This window comes from Passer montanus, unplaced genomic scaffold, assembly GCF_014805655.1.
Source record: "Passer montanus isolate IOZ18808 unplaced genomic scaffold, ASM1480565v1 scaffold72, whole genome shotgun sequence".
Classification (NCBI taxonomy): Eukaryota; Metazoa; Chordata; class Aves; order Passeriformes; family Passeridae; genus Passer; species Passer montanus.
The window spans coordinates 3,603,912-3,617,033 of NW_024372370.1; the positions used below are offsets into that span (position 1 = coordinate 3,603,912).

Consider the following 13,122-nt stretch of genomic DNA (forward strand, 5'->3'; position numbering starts at 1 on the left):
GTTACAGAAGGGAGAATTTTTTAGTCTGAATTTTTCCCAGCACTGGGCTAAGGAGCACTGAACAGTTGAAACTGCAGTGATCTTTAGCAGGGAGTAATGGCAAGCAAGGCAGAAGGGGTTGGAATGGTAACTTTCTGCTGTGACTGGTAGCAGCTGGAACAATTCCTCTGAGTGCAACCTAAGCAACAAATAGTGCTACACTATATTATGGCCACTTTGCTTCTGATTTTGGCCCTGGATTCAAACACTTTGCCTTCTGTATTGCAGTGTCTTTTTGTGCTCCCTTACTTTGTACTGTAGCACATCTACGTGGGATGGAACTTAGCACCAAATTGTTGAGTGGAGATGTCCACCTGTGAGCTTCCCCAAAAGTAAAATTGTGCATCTAATCATCTGAATACCTCTGTGTAGCTACACTGAGTAGCTCCTACAGGAGCTTAACCAGCTGCAGCTGCCTCCTAAAAAACTTGGCTCTGACAGTTGTGTTGTGATATGTTCTAGCTAAAGGCCTGTAGACTCTAGTCCAGCTGCAGCAAATGCAGTTGTACTTCTGCTTTTTGTATAAGACTCTTGAGTTCACTCAAGTTGAGAAGAGGTTTCCATTGTGAATAAGTGGACCATGCTTCGAGCCTTGACTGTTTTTCTTTCTCTTCCTATTGTGGTTGCTACTGGTGCGAAAACTAAATTAGACAATTTCAGGAAAACTGGTCAGTAGCCTGATCATCATCAGCCCATGCAGACACACACTTGAAGATGGCATGGTTGGGGTTTTTTGACAATTTGTGTTATTAACATGAATAAATTTAGTAATAATTATACAGCTTCATTTCTAATAATCCACTGGTTTTATGTCTTTTTAAAATACACTTTAGAGGCCTGGTTTCTCTTCTTGACAACCTCAAGGTGGTTTGCTGTGCGTCTGGATGCCATCTGTGCCATTTTTGTTATAGTGGTTGCTTTTGGTTCCCTGCTTCTCGCCAACAGTAAGTACAGATGTTAGAAAAAGTTCACCCAGTAATTACCATGTATAGTAATGCCTAATTCTTTTTCATATGTTGCTGTTTCTAATTATTTAAAGGCTGTAATTAAGTTAAATGTTTCTTTTTAGATCATGATCTCTTCCTTAGTCTAGGGCATTGGGGCTGTATCTGCTTCCCTGCAAATCCTGGAGGCAGTTCAGACATCTTCCAGGCTAAGGCATACATCTGTCATCATCCCCAAGTGTGCAAACAAACGTGTTCTTCTCTAGTCTTCACTTTTGAGATTCTGGCTTTCAGAGCAATAACAAGAAATAAATCTTCTTTTTCCCTGCCTTTGTCTTTCTCTTTTGGGCCTACAGGGCTTTGCCTTTTGTACTGAAACACCCACAGAGTTGCCTCTTAACAAGGTTTTTCCTTTCTGCACGTGGCACAGTAGGTCAAAAGGCAAGGTAAAGTTCCTAGGGATACTCTTCTCGTATCTTGGATCAGTGGGATAGGCCAGTTCCAGAAAGAAAATTGCCTCATAATAATACATTTTATGTTCACTGTCACTCAGGAACTGTCATTAGTGTATGCATCATCCAGGATGTAATTGGGTTAGATGTGCTAGAATGAGATAGTCATCTAAAACATGAAGGAAGAAGTAATTATCTTGGACATGAAAATTAGTGCTAATTTGCTGGTTTTGTTTCTTTTCTTTTTTCTTTGGGTAAGTTTTGTATGTGCACGTGTTATTTTAAAATTTGAACACTCTGTGCTGCACAACTCCAAATTTTGAGCTAGGTTTGATGTTACTAGGATGCAAAAAGACAAGTCAAAACAATGGTCCTGAATCTTGCCTTGCCTCTGGATGGAGTGTTTCTCTCGAAGTCAGTAGGACTATGTTAGGATAAAGTTCACATAAGTCAGAGGACAATCATGCTTAATATTGGGGTAGACAGAATACATTTATTTTGTGAGTGTAGACCCACTGAACACAGTAAATGCTTTTATAAACAGGGGAAGAAATATTCTGTCCTGTTACTTTATCTGATTGGTTGTCAGGGTACAAAGTTGATGTAAATTTCATAACTAATTGTGAAATAATTTTACACAAACTTTCTGCTTAGGTTTAGGGCCTTATCTGATTTGCGTAGAAAAAAATCGAAATGTTAACTAATGCTCAGCCAGAGAGGGATGACCCTAAAAATCTCTGTAGGTTTGGTCTTGAGAATGAACCTCAGTTTTTAGATGAACACTAGGCCAAGGAGAGTTTGAATTATCTTGTCAGAATGTGTCCAAAACGTACCCCAAAAATGCAGCAAGCAGCTGTTCTGCCTGGAGTTACTCATTGCACAGATAGCAAGCAGCGCATAACCAAATAAAATTCTGGCTGTGATGCTTCCATCATGTAGGTAACCTCATGAAAGAGAACTTAACTGAGATTTTGTGTAATTACAATGTACCTATTTGAGTCTCGTTTTCCTTTCTTCTGCAGGTCTGAATGCGGGGCAGGTTGGTTTGGCGCTCTCCTATGCAATCACCCTCATGGGAACATTCCAGTGGGGTGTTAGACAAAGTGCTGAAGTTGAAAACCTGGTAATGTTTATTTCTTCCTTTCCCCCTCTTGTTTCCTTTCGTGCTTGTGACATGAAGCCTTAAGGATGAGATTCTTCTTAATTAATTTAGGGTATTAATACCTTAGCAAGTAATTGAGGCACCACTCTGCAGTCATAAAGAAAAATTACTTCTTTTAGGTTATGATTAGTCTGACTGATTTTGAATGTTTATTGAGATGAACTGTGTCTGGGGATTGTCCTGCATTCATAGTAAGGGAGGTTTTACAATCTCCCTTTACAGAAGAAAGGAGACAGTCTAGTTACAGTGTAGACAATTGCATTGCAACTTGCTAAAGTTGCAATAAATTAATCCCTTTCTATAAGGAAGATTTTAAATTATGTGTTTATATTTGGTATTTATAATTTATTGTTATTTATTATTGCATTTTAAAATTTTATTTATATCCCTCACGGCATTTTTAGAGTCCGGTTATTCCATTGCAAAGGCTTATAACTTTTTAATTCATTCTAAGTTAACACAAATGTGAAAGTATTTTTTTATATTCAGCTAGGTTGAACACACACAAGGTTGTGTGTTTTCCAAAATATAGAATATAAAACACCTTTGACCAATTCACAGTATTTACTAGAATTTGCCTGTCTACTTTCTTAAGATAATACATAAGAAAAATACATTGTAAAGAAAACATGCTAAACATAAACCTGGGATTTTTTTTGTTGTGTTGACAACTGAAGTTACTTGTAATTATAGATTGCTGTACATAGTCTAGGAAAGGTGTGTAGTCCTTTTGTAGAAGTTACAAAGCCATACTTAATTAATGAATAATAATAACAAAGTTAGATTTTTTTGCTACCACATTGCTTTTTCAGTGCATTTTCACACACCAGTATACTGATGGTGACATTTTCTGAGAAATGGGAAGAAATTTTTCAGGTTTTTTCATACCTTTTGGGATGTTTTGGAAGTGTCTGTGGGAGTGTCACATGTGCTGAGTGGCTTTCTTGGAAGCTGTGACTGAGAAATACCTTGGAAGAGAAAGGCCATTCACTAACCTGGCTTTGGTGTGAAATGGTGATTATTTTATGGAAGTATGATTAGCATCAACTTCTTTAATTGCTGGAGATCCACCAAAAATCCCTTGTTATTAAAAGTTAACTACACCTGAGCATTGAAGCAGGCTCCCCAGGGAAGTGGGCATGGCATCAAGTCTGCCAGAGTTCAAGAAGCATTTGGACAATGCTCTCAGGCACATGGTGTGATTTTTTTGGGGTTGTCCTATGCAGGGCAAGGAGTCAAACTCATTCATGTGTCTGCCTGGAGTTCATTTGGCAGTTTCATTTCTAGCTTTATCTTTCTAACACACAGTGGATTGGTGTCATCTTAGTCAAGACTGAGAGACAACTCGCTTAGCTTAATTTTCTTTAAACTTATGCACGTATTTAGGTTTGTAATTAATCCTACTGATGAGAAATGCTTATGAATGGCTTTATGTATCGTAATAGATCTGGATCTGTAGTAGGACATGAGATGCATTCCTTCGACTTTTCCAGTTGTATAAAGCCTAGAATGGCGCCAAACACTTACCTGTGTTTAAAAAAAAAAACAAACTGTGGAGTAATTTGCATTGAATCTCTTTGGTAAAAACACACACACATATTTATATGCAGGCAGTATTTGCAGTGTATGCCATAGGATGAAGCTCATGTGTGCATGTCTTCTTTCCTCCCCTTAGATGATATCAGTAGAAAGAGTGATGGAGTACACAGAACTTGAAAAAGAAGCTCCTTGGGAGACCAACAAACATCCACCACCAGAATGGCCTAACCAAGGAATGATAGCATTTGAGAATGTTAATTTCACTTACAGTCTAGATGGACCATTGGTTTTAAGACATTTGTCTGTTTTAATTAAGCCAAAAGAAAAGGTATGTATATGGCTGTCTTTGGATATTCACAGAAATTAAGCAAAGATGATGAGTTGACAACAAGCTGCATGCTAAAAATGCATTATAAAATACATGGATGTTAGGAAAATAGTAAGTGTTCTTTTGAAAAATATGCTTTAGTTATATTTAAAAGCAGAAGTTATAGCCTATTTATTTCCTGTAAGTGTTGCATAAATTTGTCTGGGAACATGATCTTTCAGTCTGTCAAAACAAAGGATTAAACATACCCGATAATTTCCTTAAAAAATTCTGAGATTCTTCAGAAAGTGGCAGACATTGAAAATACTAGACAAGCCAAGAATGTTTGTTCAAATCCTAACCAAATGGAGCTGCATTAGGAAATTGGGTATTCAACAGAGGGAACATAATTGGAATCGAATATATCAACAGACAAGGTGAGCAAAACCAATAGAAAATAAGGAATGTACATGCTCTTGTACTGTGCCCAAAATGCAAGATAGAAGAAAGAAATACAAATCAGTTGCATAACTTCAGAATTTGGGATTTTGTTTCTGTTCCTTTTGGCTACCAATCCAATTAACTCTTGTCATTAATTAGATTGGTAGCCAAAAGAAACATAGAAATAAAACTCTTCCTCCTCTGCAAATTTGACTCCTCCTCCCCAATTTTGACACTATCCTTGTTGAAAGAGTGCTGCAGGGAAGGTCTCCCCCACAGACAAAATTAAATTGCAGCCCTGAAGTGTTAATTTGTGCTTTGCTACATTTCAAATGCAGGTGTACTTTTTTGATTAGGTCTTCCCTAGGAGGATGGTTCAACTCTACAATCCTTGCCCCTGCCTCCTTTTCAATGTATTTTTCCATTCAATTCCAAACACATTCATTTCCTCACGTGGACCTTTTAATAACATGCATGTTACAAAAACTCAACTGGACTTTGCTACATTGAGGTGATTTCCTGGAATTAGCTGTGAATGAGTCAAAAATGGTTAAAAATCTTCTCTTTTTGAGAAGAAGAGCCATGTGGGTTGTCTTCTTAGCTGTTACAAGTCTCTCCAATATGGATAAGAAGTCCTATATTTCTCAGTGAGAGACAGAAATAAAACTAAAAATGGAAGGAAGAGATACTAGCAATGCATGACTCAGTCCTTGGTGGAGATAGGAGATGGAGGGATGACTGAGGGTATTTATTTTTGCTGAGCAGTTATGCTGTGGTTTCATCATCCTGAATTTGTCCAGCTTGAAACTATTGCCAAGAACTTTGTGTTTGCTTTCTATGATGTTTTGCACAATACTACAGTAGGCTGCCACTGTGTAAAATAAATCTCCCAAGCATCTCTCCTCCTCATATTGGTTTTAATTATGGAGAAGCATCTTCTTCAGAACAAGGTTTCCAGATCTGTTGGGGATTCTGCCCATACTGCTGTCATTGAGAGGCTCTTATGCCTGTTCAGGCCCCTGGGTTGTAGAGGCTTCTGGTGGCTGCAGTGCCACTGGCAGCAGGAATGAGTTTAGGCTTCTGCTGTGCTTGTATTTGTTCTTGTAGCCACCCCAGGGCCCAGTTTGGGAAGCTGTGGGTATGGTAAGAATGAGGGAGGTGATTGCTAGCAAATCACTCATGGGTTAAGGTCTCTTTTGATCTGTTTGTCTTGGCATTCAGTATTTCCCTAGAGTCAGAGGAGGCTGGGAAGGACCCTGTGTTTTAAACATCTTTGCTGAAGTAGTGTGGTCTGACAGAAACAGACCAGGGAGACACAAACTGCCGTGCCAGTAGCTGGCAGGGATTAACCTCCTCTGCTACTATAGCTGCAGCAGGGGAAGGTTAGCATGTGTAGTATTGGCTTTTACACACCCTCTTTGTTTCAGGGAGCTCATGAGTGCTTATTGGCTAACATACTGTTAAATGCACCTTTTCCTGACAGCTCCTGGATCTGCGGGCTGCATGAAAAGGTTGAGAAGGTGCACATGTAGATTTATGGCATGGCAGCTGTGCTCCCATGACGAAAGGGAGGTTGCCTGAGGGATAACAAAGACATGGGCAGTTTCAGTGGAGTGGCTGACATGCTGTAAATCTCACATTTTTTGTGCAGCTCTGCTGTGAAGTACAAGTGACACTTGAGTAATGATGAGCCCAGCGTAGCAGGTGTACTCCTGTGTGTGCACTGGGCTTGTAGCAGGCAGCACAGTCCTGCCCGTGTGATTCCTGATAGGTGGCACTTCCATTTGCAGACTGGTGCTGTATATGCACTGGCTGGGAGTGTGGGCCTGTGAAGAATAAAATGTATTCAAAAAATGGATAATGTGTATACTGAGAGCTCTTTCAAATTCCTGTCAGTTTTCAGCAGCCTGTAGTCAATTGGACCGAAGATGCAAATAGATTCTTCTAAATGTTGAAGAGCATAGTCCTTTCATTTGATGCCAAACTGAAAGTGGGATTTTGACAATATGCAGAGCAGCTGCATTTTTATTTTAAGTATCAATGTATTTTTATGTTTCTTTTTCTTTATATCTTTGATACAATACTTTATATTGACATTTGCAGAGGAACAATTGAACTTTCATTTTCACAACTCTGATTGTCTCTGTTCTCTATTCAGCACTTTCTGTGCTGTAGTTTATCTATTCAGAACTACTTTTCCGTTGTTTCGCTGATACAATTTAGAGTACTAGACATTTTATTATTTATTGTAACACATTTGCTTAAATTAGTCTGTTCAATAAAAAGCATTGTAGAAATGTTAATTAGTGTATATACAGTTGTACAATAATGAATTGTTGGCTGAAATTGTTAAATCAGAATGTAGAAGGAGAAAATATCTTTAGATTATGCAGCATAAGTTGCTCCTTGAAATGTACTTTTTTAGTGTGTTGTGTACTTTTTATCAAATGTGGGCACTGCTGTTCTGTCTGAACGTAGTGTCTCTGACTGAAAGTTTCTCCTTGCACTTTGGTGCAGTTTCCTGTGCTGAATTTCATTTCAGCAGGCGTTGCTGCATACATGTGAGTCTCAGGCAGTAGGTAATTGCCCTCTGGTGTCTGTATGTACACTCATGAGTGTTTTCATCTTTCTTCCTCCTTTCTGCACCCCAATCATTTCACCAAGCCATATTATATGTGTTTAATCCTCATAAATCCTTCCCCATCAAATCAGGATCTCCAACCCATATTAATTTTGTGTTGCACTGTTCTGAACTTTTTCCAGTGTTCTGATTTTTTTTTTAATGTAGGGATTAGAACAGAATGCAGGAAATAACAAATTCTGCCAGATCAGATCTGTGTAGAGGGTTACACCCATTATCTTCTCTGATACAGTTGATTACTGTACACTCTTTTTCTCTAAGAATCCTTTACCCAAATAGAACATTAAAAAAATTAAAAGAGAAGAAGTATTTGTTGATCTTAGCCCCTTGACATTAAAGCTATCAATCCCATATTTTTCATGGTCTCTTTTTTTCTGAAAGCTTTCTCTTTTTTTCACATTGTGTATGTATTCCAGTTTTTCTTGGGGAACAAAGAGAACCCTGAATCTCAGTGATTTTATTATTTGCTGTTTCTTTTGTTTGAAAAGGAATTTCACCTTGATGTCATGGCCTTGTAGTTTCAATGCTTGCTGAAGATATCTGAAGTATGGATACAGTTTATAATCATGCTACTTTAAAGTACTTCACCTTAACCATAACTAACCAAAATCAGTCTCAGTTATTTAAATTGGGAGTACATTGTTCCCAGAGTGCTTTATGGGAGTCCTTTCTGGGGTTGAGTAGTAGATGCATGCCTGAAATGATTTGCCTAACATCACCCAGCAAACCAGGTTCAGTATAAAAATTAACAACCTTGAATCACGTTACTGTATGCATTGAGCCACTTTATCTTATTTACACAATAAGACACCACACATTAAGGGGAAATCATTCACCTTTCAATATGATCCAAGAAATTGTCATGTATACAAATGTCACCTGAATCCAAACCGATTTAAGGGGAGAGGATTTTTCCTCTTGGAAGAATGTTAATTACAAAGAAGTTTTATTTGGTGCATGTTCTACTGCAAATCCTGTGAAGCTGTAAAAATGTTGCTTGACATACTAATTTCTCCTGAAAAGCTCACAGTTTAATTGTACAGGTGTGCTTGCTCCTTAGGTTGGAATAGTGGGAAGAACCGGAGCTGGGAAGAGCTCTCTGATAGCAGCCCTCTTTCGCTTGGCAGAACCTGAAGGAAGGATTTGGATTGATAAGTACTTGACATCAGAGCTGGGACTCCATGACTTGCGGAAAAAAATTTCAATTATACCTCAAGTAAGAGAGTGACTTGGTTTGCCATGGATGTTTTGAATATAATGCCATAGTGTTTAAAGTGCTCTGCTGGAGTGTGTTCCCCTTGCACCTCTGAATGCAGTAGGTACAGGAACTGTAGCTTGTAACTATTCTTACTTGTTTAAGGTCTTGATTATTTTAAGATAAACAGAATCAGTTTTGTGGGCTGGAGCATTTTTTTTCCATTTTTATACCCTGTCTGTTCCTTTGGAATATCTGTGTGTTAGCTGTATGCTGTCCTCCCATAGTCTGTGGAAAAGCAGAGAAAATCTGATAAGTGTATACCAGTCTTCAGCAGTCCTCTGAAGTCACTTGATCCTTTGGCAGCAATTCCTGCCTGATGCTTCCTTAGTAAGGGACTTGGCAAGACAACTTTCACCTCTCTAGTAACCCCTGTACAAACTGAGTGGTGCTAGATTTAGAAGGAGCAAATGTGCTACCTAGAAGTGAGCTATCAGCTTTTGCTTTATTTGGAGAAGGTGGGTCAGGAGAAGACCAGGGGAACAGGGTAAAGAGTAGGTCATTATAACCCATAATAAATAAAACTTGATGAATTTTAGAAGCTGAATGCAAGAAAGGCTGCAGTACAGGAAAGAAACCCAATAAGGCAGTGATGGAAATAGCCTCATCTCTCATGCTGGAGTAAAACAAAGGCTGTTCAAAGAAATCCAGTAGGTCACAGGACTTCCCTTGGAGTCTTACTTTCATGAGACATTGTATCAGAGAAGGGTTATGTGTAACCTTAAAACTTAGAAGGCAAAGTCTGTGCATGTTACAGTTTCATGAGAGCTCTGATCTCTTCTCTGGGCATTTGCTCTCCAATGAAGAGGGAGGAAGAGTGAAAAGCTCGTATGCTGCAAATGTGAAGTCGTATTTTGGAAAGTAGTTCATCTGGCAGGTAGAGTGAAGAAAAGACTGTAAACCAGAGGAATATTTTTGCCATATTTAGCATTATTTCTCAGATCTCTCTATGTTGTAACAGAATCTGTATTTAGGGTTATGTCTGAATGTGTGCTAGTCTGTTGGCAGGGTGGCAGTCAGAGTGCATTAATTTCTTTAAGTTGAGAATCTAATACAAATGGTAATGAAGCTTTTTTTTTTCCTCGAAGAATAGGAGTCAAAAAGAAACAGGTAGGCTATTAAAAAAAAAAATTAAAAATAGGTACTTCCCCAGCAATTGGATTGTTGCCTAATGCAGGATGTCTTTTGTTTCTGCATGCTGCAGGCTTTGTTATTGCAGTACTCACTGGAACTAGTCATCTTTTGTATGTAAAGAGAACTTTATATGGATTTAAATTCTATTTTTTTGTTTGTGTGTAGCGTTCCTTTCTCGTGAAAGCAGATGATCATCAGTTCATTCAAGGTCTACAGCTTTTTGAAAGCCTTGCCTATAGCTATTCTGGGTGATTTTTTTCATTTTGAAGAGTTCAGCCCAGTTGAACAAAATAGGACACTGATACAGGAAAACTGCAGGTCAAATAGAGTTTCTACATGTTGAATGACACAGATGCTCAAAATTCACTGCATTCAATTGTACATGTGAGGTTTTTTTCATACATAAGTCTATTGACAGAGTTTTAAAACTGTTTTAATCCATTGGACCTCTATGATTTTTGTCAAATTTGTATAAGGTTTGCTCATAGTCACAAAAGTTTTGAGTGCCCAAAGGCTAGCAGGTTGGGGTTTTTTGGTTGATTTTTTTTGGTCGTTGTGGGGGTTTTTTTTTGTTTGTTTGTTTTTTTGGGTTTTTTTGTTTATGCCCATAGGCTAGCAGGTTGGGGTTTTTTGGCTGGTTTTTTTTGGTCGTTGTGGGTTTGGTTTTTTTTTTTTTTGGTTTTTTTTTGTGGGTTTTTTTTTTTTTTTTTTTTTTTGGTTTTTTTTTTTTTTTTTTTTGTTTGTTTGTTTTTGTTTGTTTCTTTTTGGTTTTGTTTTTTGTGTAAGGGACGGCTGTTTCAACTAAAAATATGCAAAACTATCAAGTGGTGGTACAAAGAAGAGGAGGAAGGAGGGTTTGGAATCAGGTTTCTGCTCTGGTAACTGTATGATAGGCATTGTCTTGCACTGTGCTAATAGCAGTGTCAATAATAGCAATGTAACATCAGGTAGTTATTTTGCAGCAAATATCTTCATAATTATGTGGGCAGCTGAAAAACCAGAGAGAGAGAGATGCTTATTAGAATTGCAACATAAAACATGCTAAACAGAGCCATTCCTAGAGAGTGATGAGGCAAGACTGAAGTTTTCTTGTGTGTGAGTTTAAATACCTACCTGGAGAAATAAAAATGTGCTTAGACTTCTAATTGCTTGCTTGGATGGAGCTGTGTAAAGGTTGTGTTTGTAAATCTTTTCTATGCAAATGTTGTCTGCCTCTCTGACTGCAAGCATTTTTACAACAATTATTTACAGGTTAGTCTTATTGCTTTCCTCTCATAAACCAGACTGTTTTAAATAATAATCTGTGTCAGAAATGGTAATTAAAAAATATCCTTATCTTCTGTTGCAGTGCATGTCTGTTGTTAGGACTTCTATAATAGTTGTGAACACTTTATAGGTTCAGCCTCTTCTTTGCCAACCTATAAAAACGGATTGAAAAGGAAAATAAATTTAACAATACCTTCAAAATACACTAAATGGTGTACTAAAATGTGTGTTGTTAAACAAATTAGTTTCTAGGTGTTTTTCAACAAAATTGTTTTTTGGCCTGGAAATGTTTTGTGTTAAACCCTTTTGCTCATTCAGCAAATTTTTAATGACATTGCTATTGCAGCAGATACATTTCTTGATACAATATGCCAATTATTTGAAAGTATATCTTCCTTCATATTACTTATGGTATGTTTTGTCTTTAAATTCTTTTATAGCACTCAGATGGTTTCAAAATTCAAAGACAATAAAAGAGTTAAGGTCTGAATTCTCTTCTGGTTTGCTGCAGCACTTTGGAACTGGGCATCATTAGGGTTAGATGGGGAGAAAGTCATGACAGGTTAATCTCAGAGTAAGCTGAAGTTGCCCAGTGTAAGTTAGATTTTATTTCCTAGAGAAGAAAGAAAAAAAAAAGAACACATTTTTGCCTAAAATTTCCCCAATTTAAAGAGGACTGACAACATGATGAATGGTCTCCATTTAGGATTAGCACTGTTACAGCTTTTGACTTGTTTTTGTCTTTATGTGTGGTATTAAGATGAGTTTAGCCCTAAAGTCATGTCAGTGCATGACTCTCAGGTCTGGCAACTCACATTACTGAGTACTGATCTGTTGCTTAAGGAGTTCTGAACCAAAAGTCCTCTTCCAATTCTTAAATACTACATGTTTCAGTGTAATTTGATTTGTGCCAGTTTGATTAATTATCTTTTATTACTCTGCCTGGGAACTGAAGTAGAACAAAACTTGCTTCAACCACATTGGTACCTGAATGGGAGAAGGTACTGATTTGACTCCCTGGTATAATTTGAGTGAGAGCTTTGCCCAGCAGTGCTCCAGTTCTAAGTAAGTTTGCTTTGGTGTTGTGGCAGTATAGATGTGTTTAGGTTTTAAATGGTGAAAGCTGTTCCTGCTTAGCCCTGATGGTAAAATGGTGAAGGGCTTTTATGGTGTGAAATGAAAAAAAAAAAAACCAAACCCACAGCCAAACACAGAAGGAAAACCAAAAAGCTCTTTGATTCCCTCTGGTTTATGTACTTCAAAACCAGGTTTTCAAAACTGCCCAAAAGTGATTTAGGAGTGTGAGCTCATTGACAGTGCTAGTTGTTGGTTTTCATTAACAATACCATGAGGATGGGAGTGATTTCATATAAGTATATATATATAGCTTGTGGCATCAGAGCAGTGGCATGTAAATGCCCGTTTAAGTACCGACATAACTGTGTACAGCAATTTGCAAACAGACCTGTCCTGTTTGGTAAATTATCTTCATACAGAGTAGCTGAACACTTGCCTCTCCCCATCCCTCTTAAGCATGCAGTTGTAATGTACACCTTTGCATTTCAGAGTTGATAGCTTGTTGTTGGATATTTCTGTGCTATTGTTGATATAGATTAGCTGTGATTATCATTAAATTATCTGTTGCGTTATAAAACCTGTATTTATAGTGGAATGCTGATTTTGCTGGGTTTCAGGAGCCTGTTTTATTCACTGGAACCATGAGGAAAAACTTAGATCCTTTCAATGAATACACTGATGAAGAGCTGTGGAACGCCTTGGAAGAGGTGACTTAGAAAATCTAATAATGTACATCTGGTATTTAAAATCCACATAACAATAACATTACGGTGCTTGTGTGTGTTAGGTTTTGGATGTTTTCATCAGGTTTGATAAAGGTATAGCTGTTGACAGAAAAAGGAAGACTATCATATGTGCATTTGTG

General features: G+C 37.8%; 1 protein-coding gene across 2 annotated transcripts in view; it reads left to right on the forward strand.

The window, feature by feature from the left end:
- ABCC4 (ATP binding cassette subfamily C member 4) overlaps positions 1-13,122 on the forward strand; it is a 141,498-nt gene that overhangs the window by 98,045 nt on the left and 30,331 nt on the right. For both annotated transcript variants that reach the window (XM_039730451.1, XM_039730452.1), the window contains exons 23-27: positions 873-983; positions 2,458-2,558; positions 4,273-4,464; positions 8,586-8,741; positions 12,875-12,964. In XM_039730451.1, the coding sequence (XP_039586385.1) occupies positions 873-983; positions 2,458-2,558; positions 4,273-4,464; positions 8,586-8,741; positions 12,875-12,964 (650 nt within the window). The remainder of the gene's footprint in view (positions 1-872; positions 984-2,457; positions 2,559-4,272; positions 4,465-8,585; positions 8,742-12,874; positions 12,965-13,122) is intronic.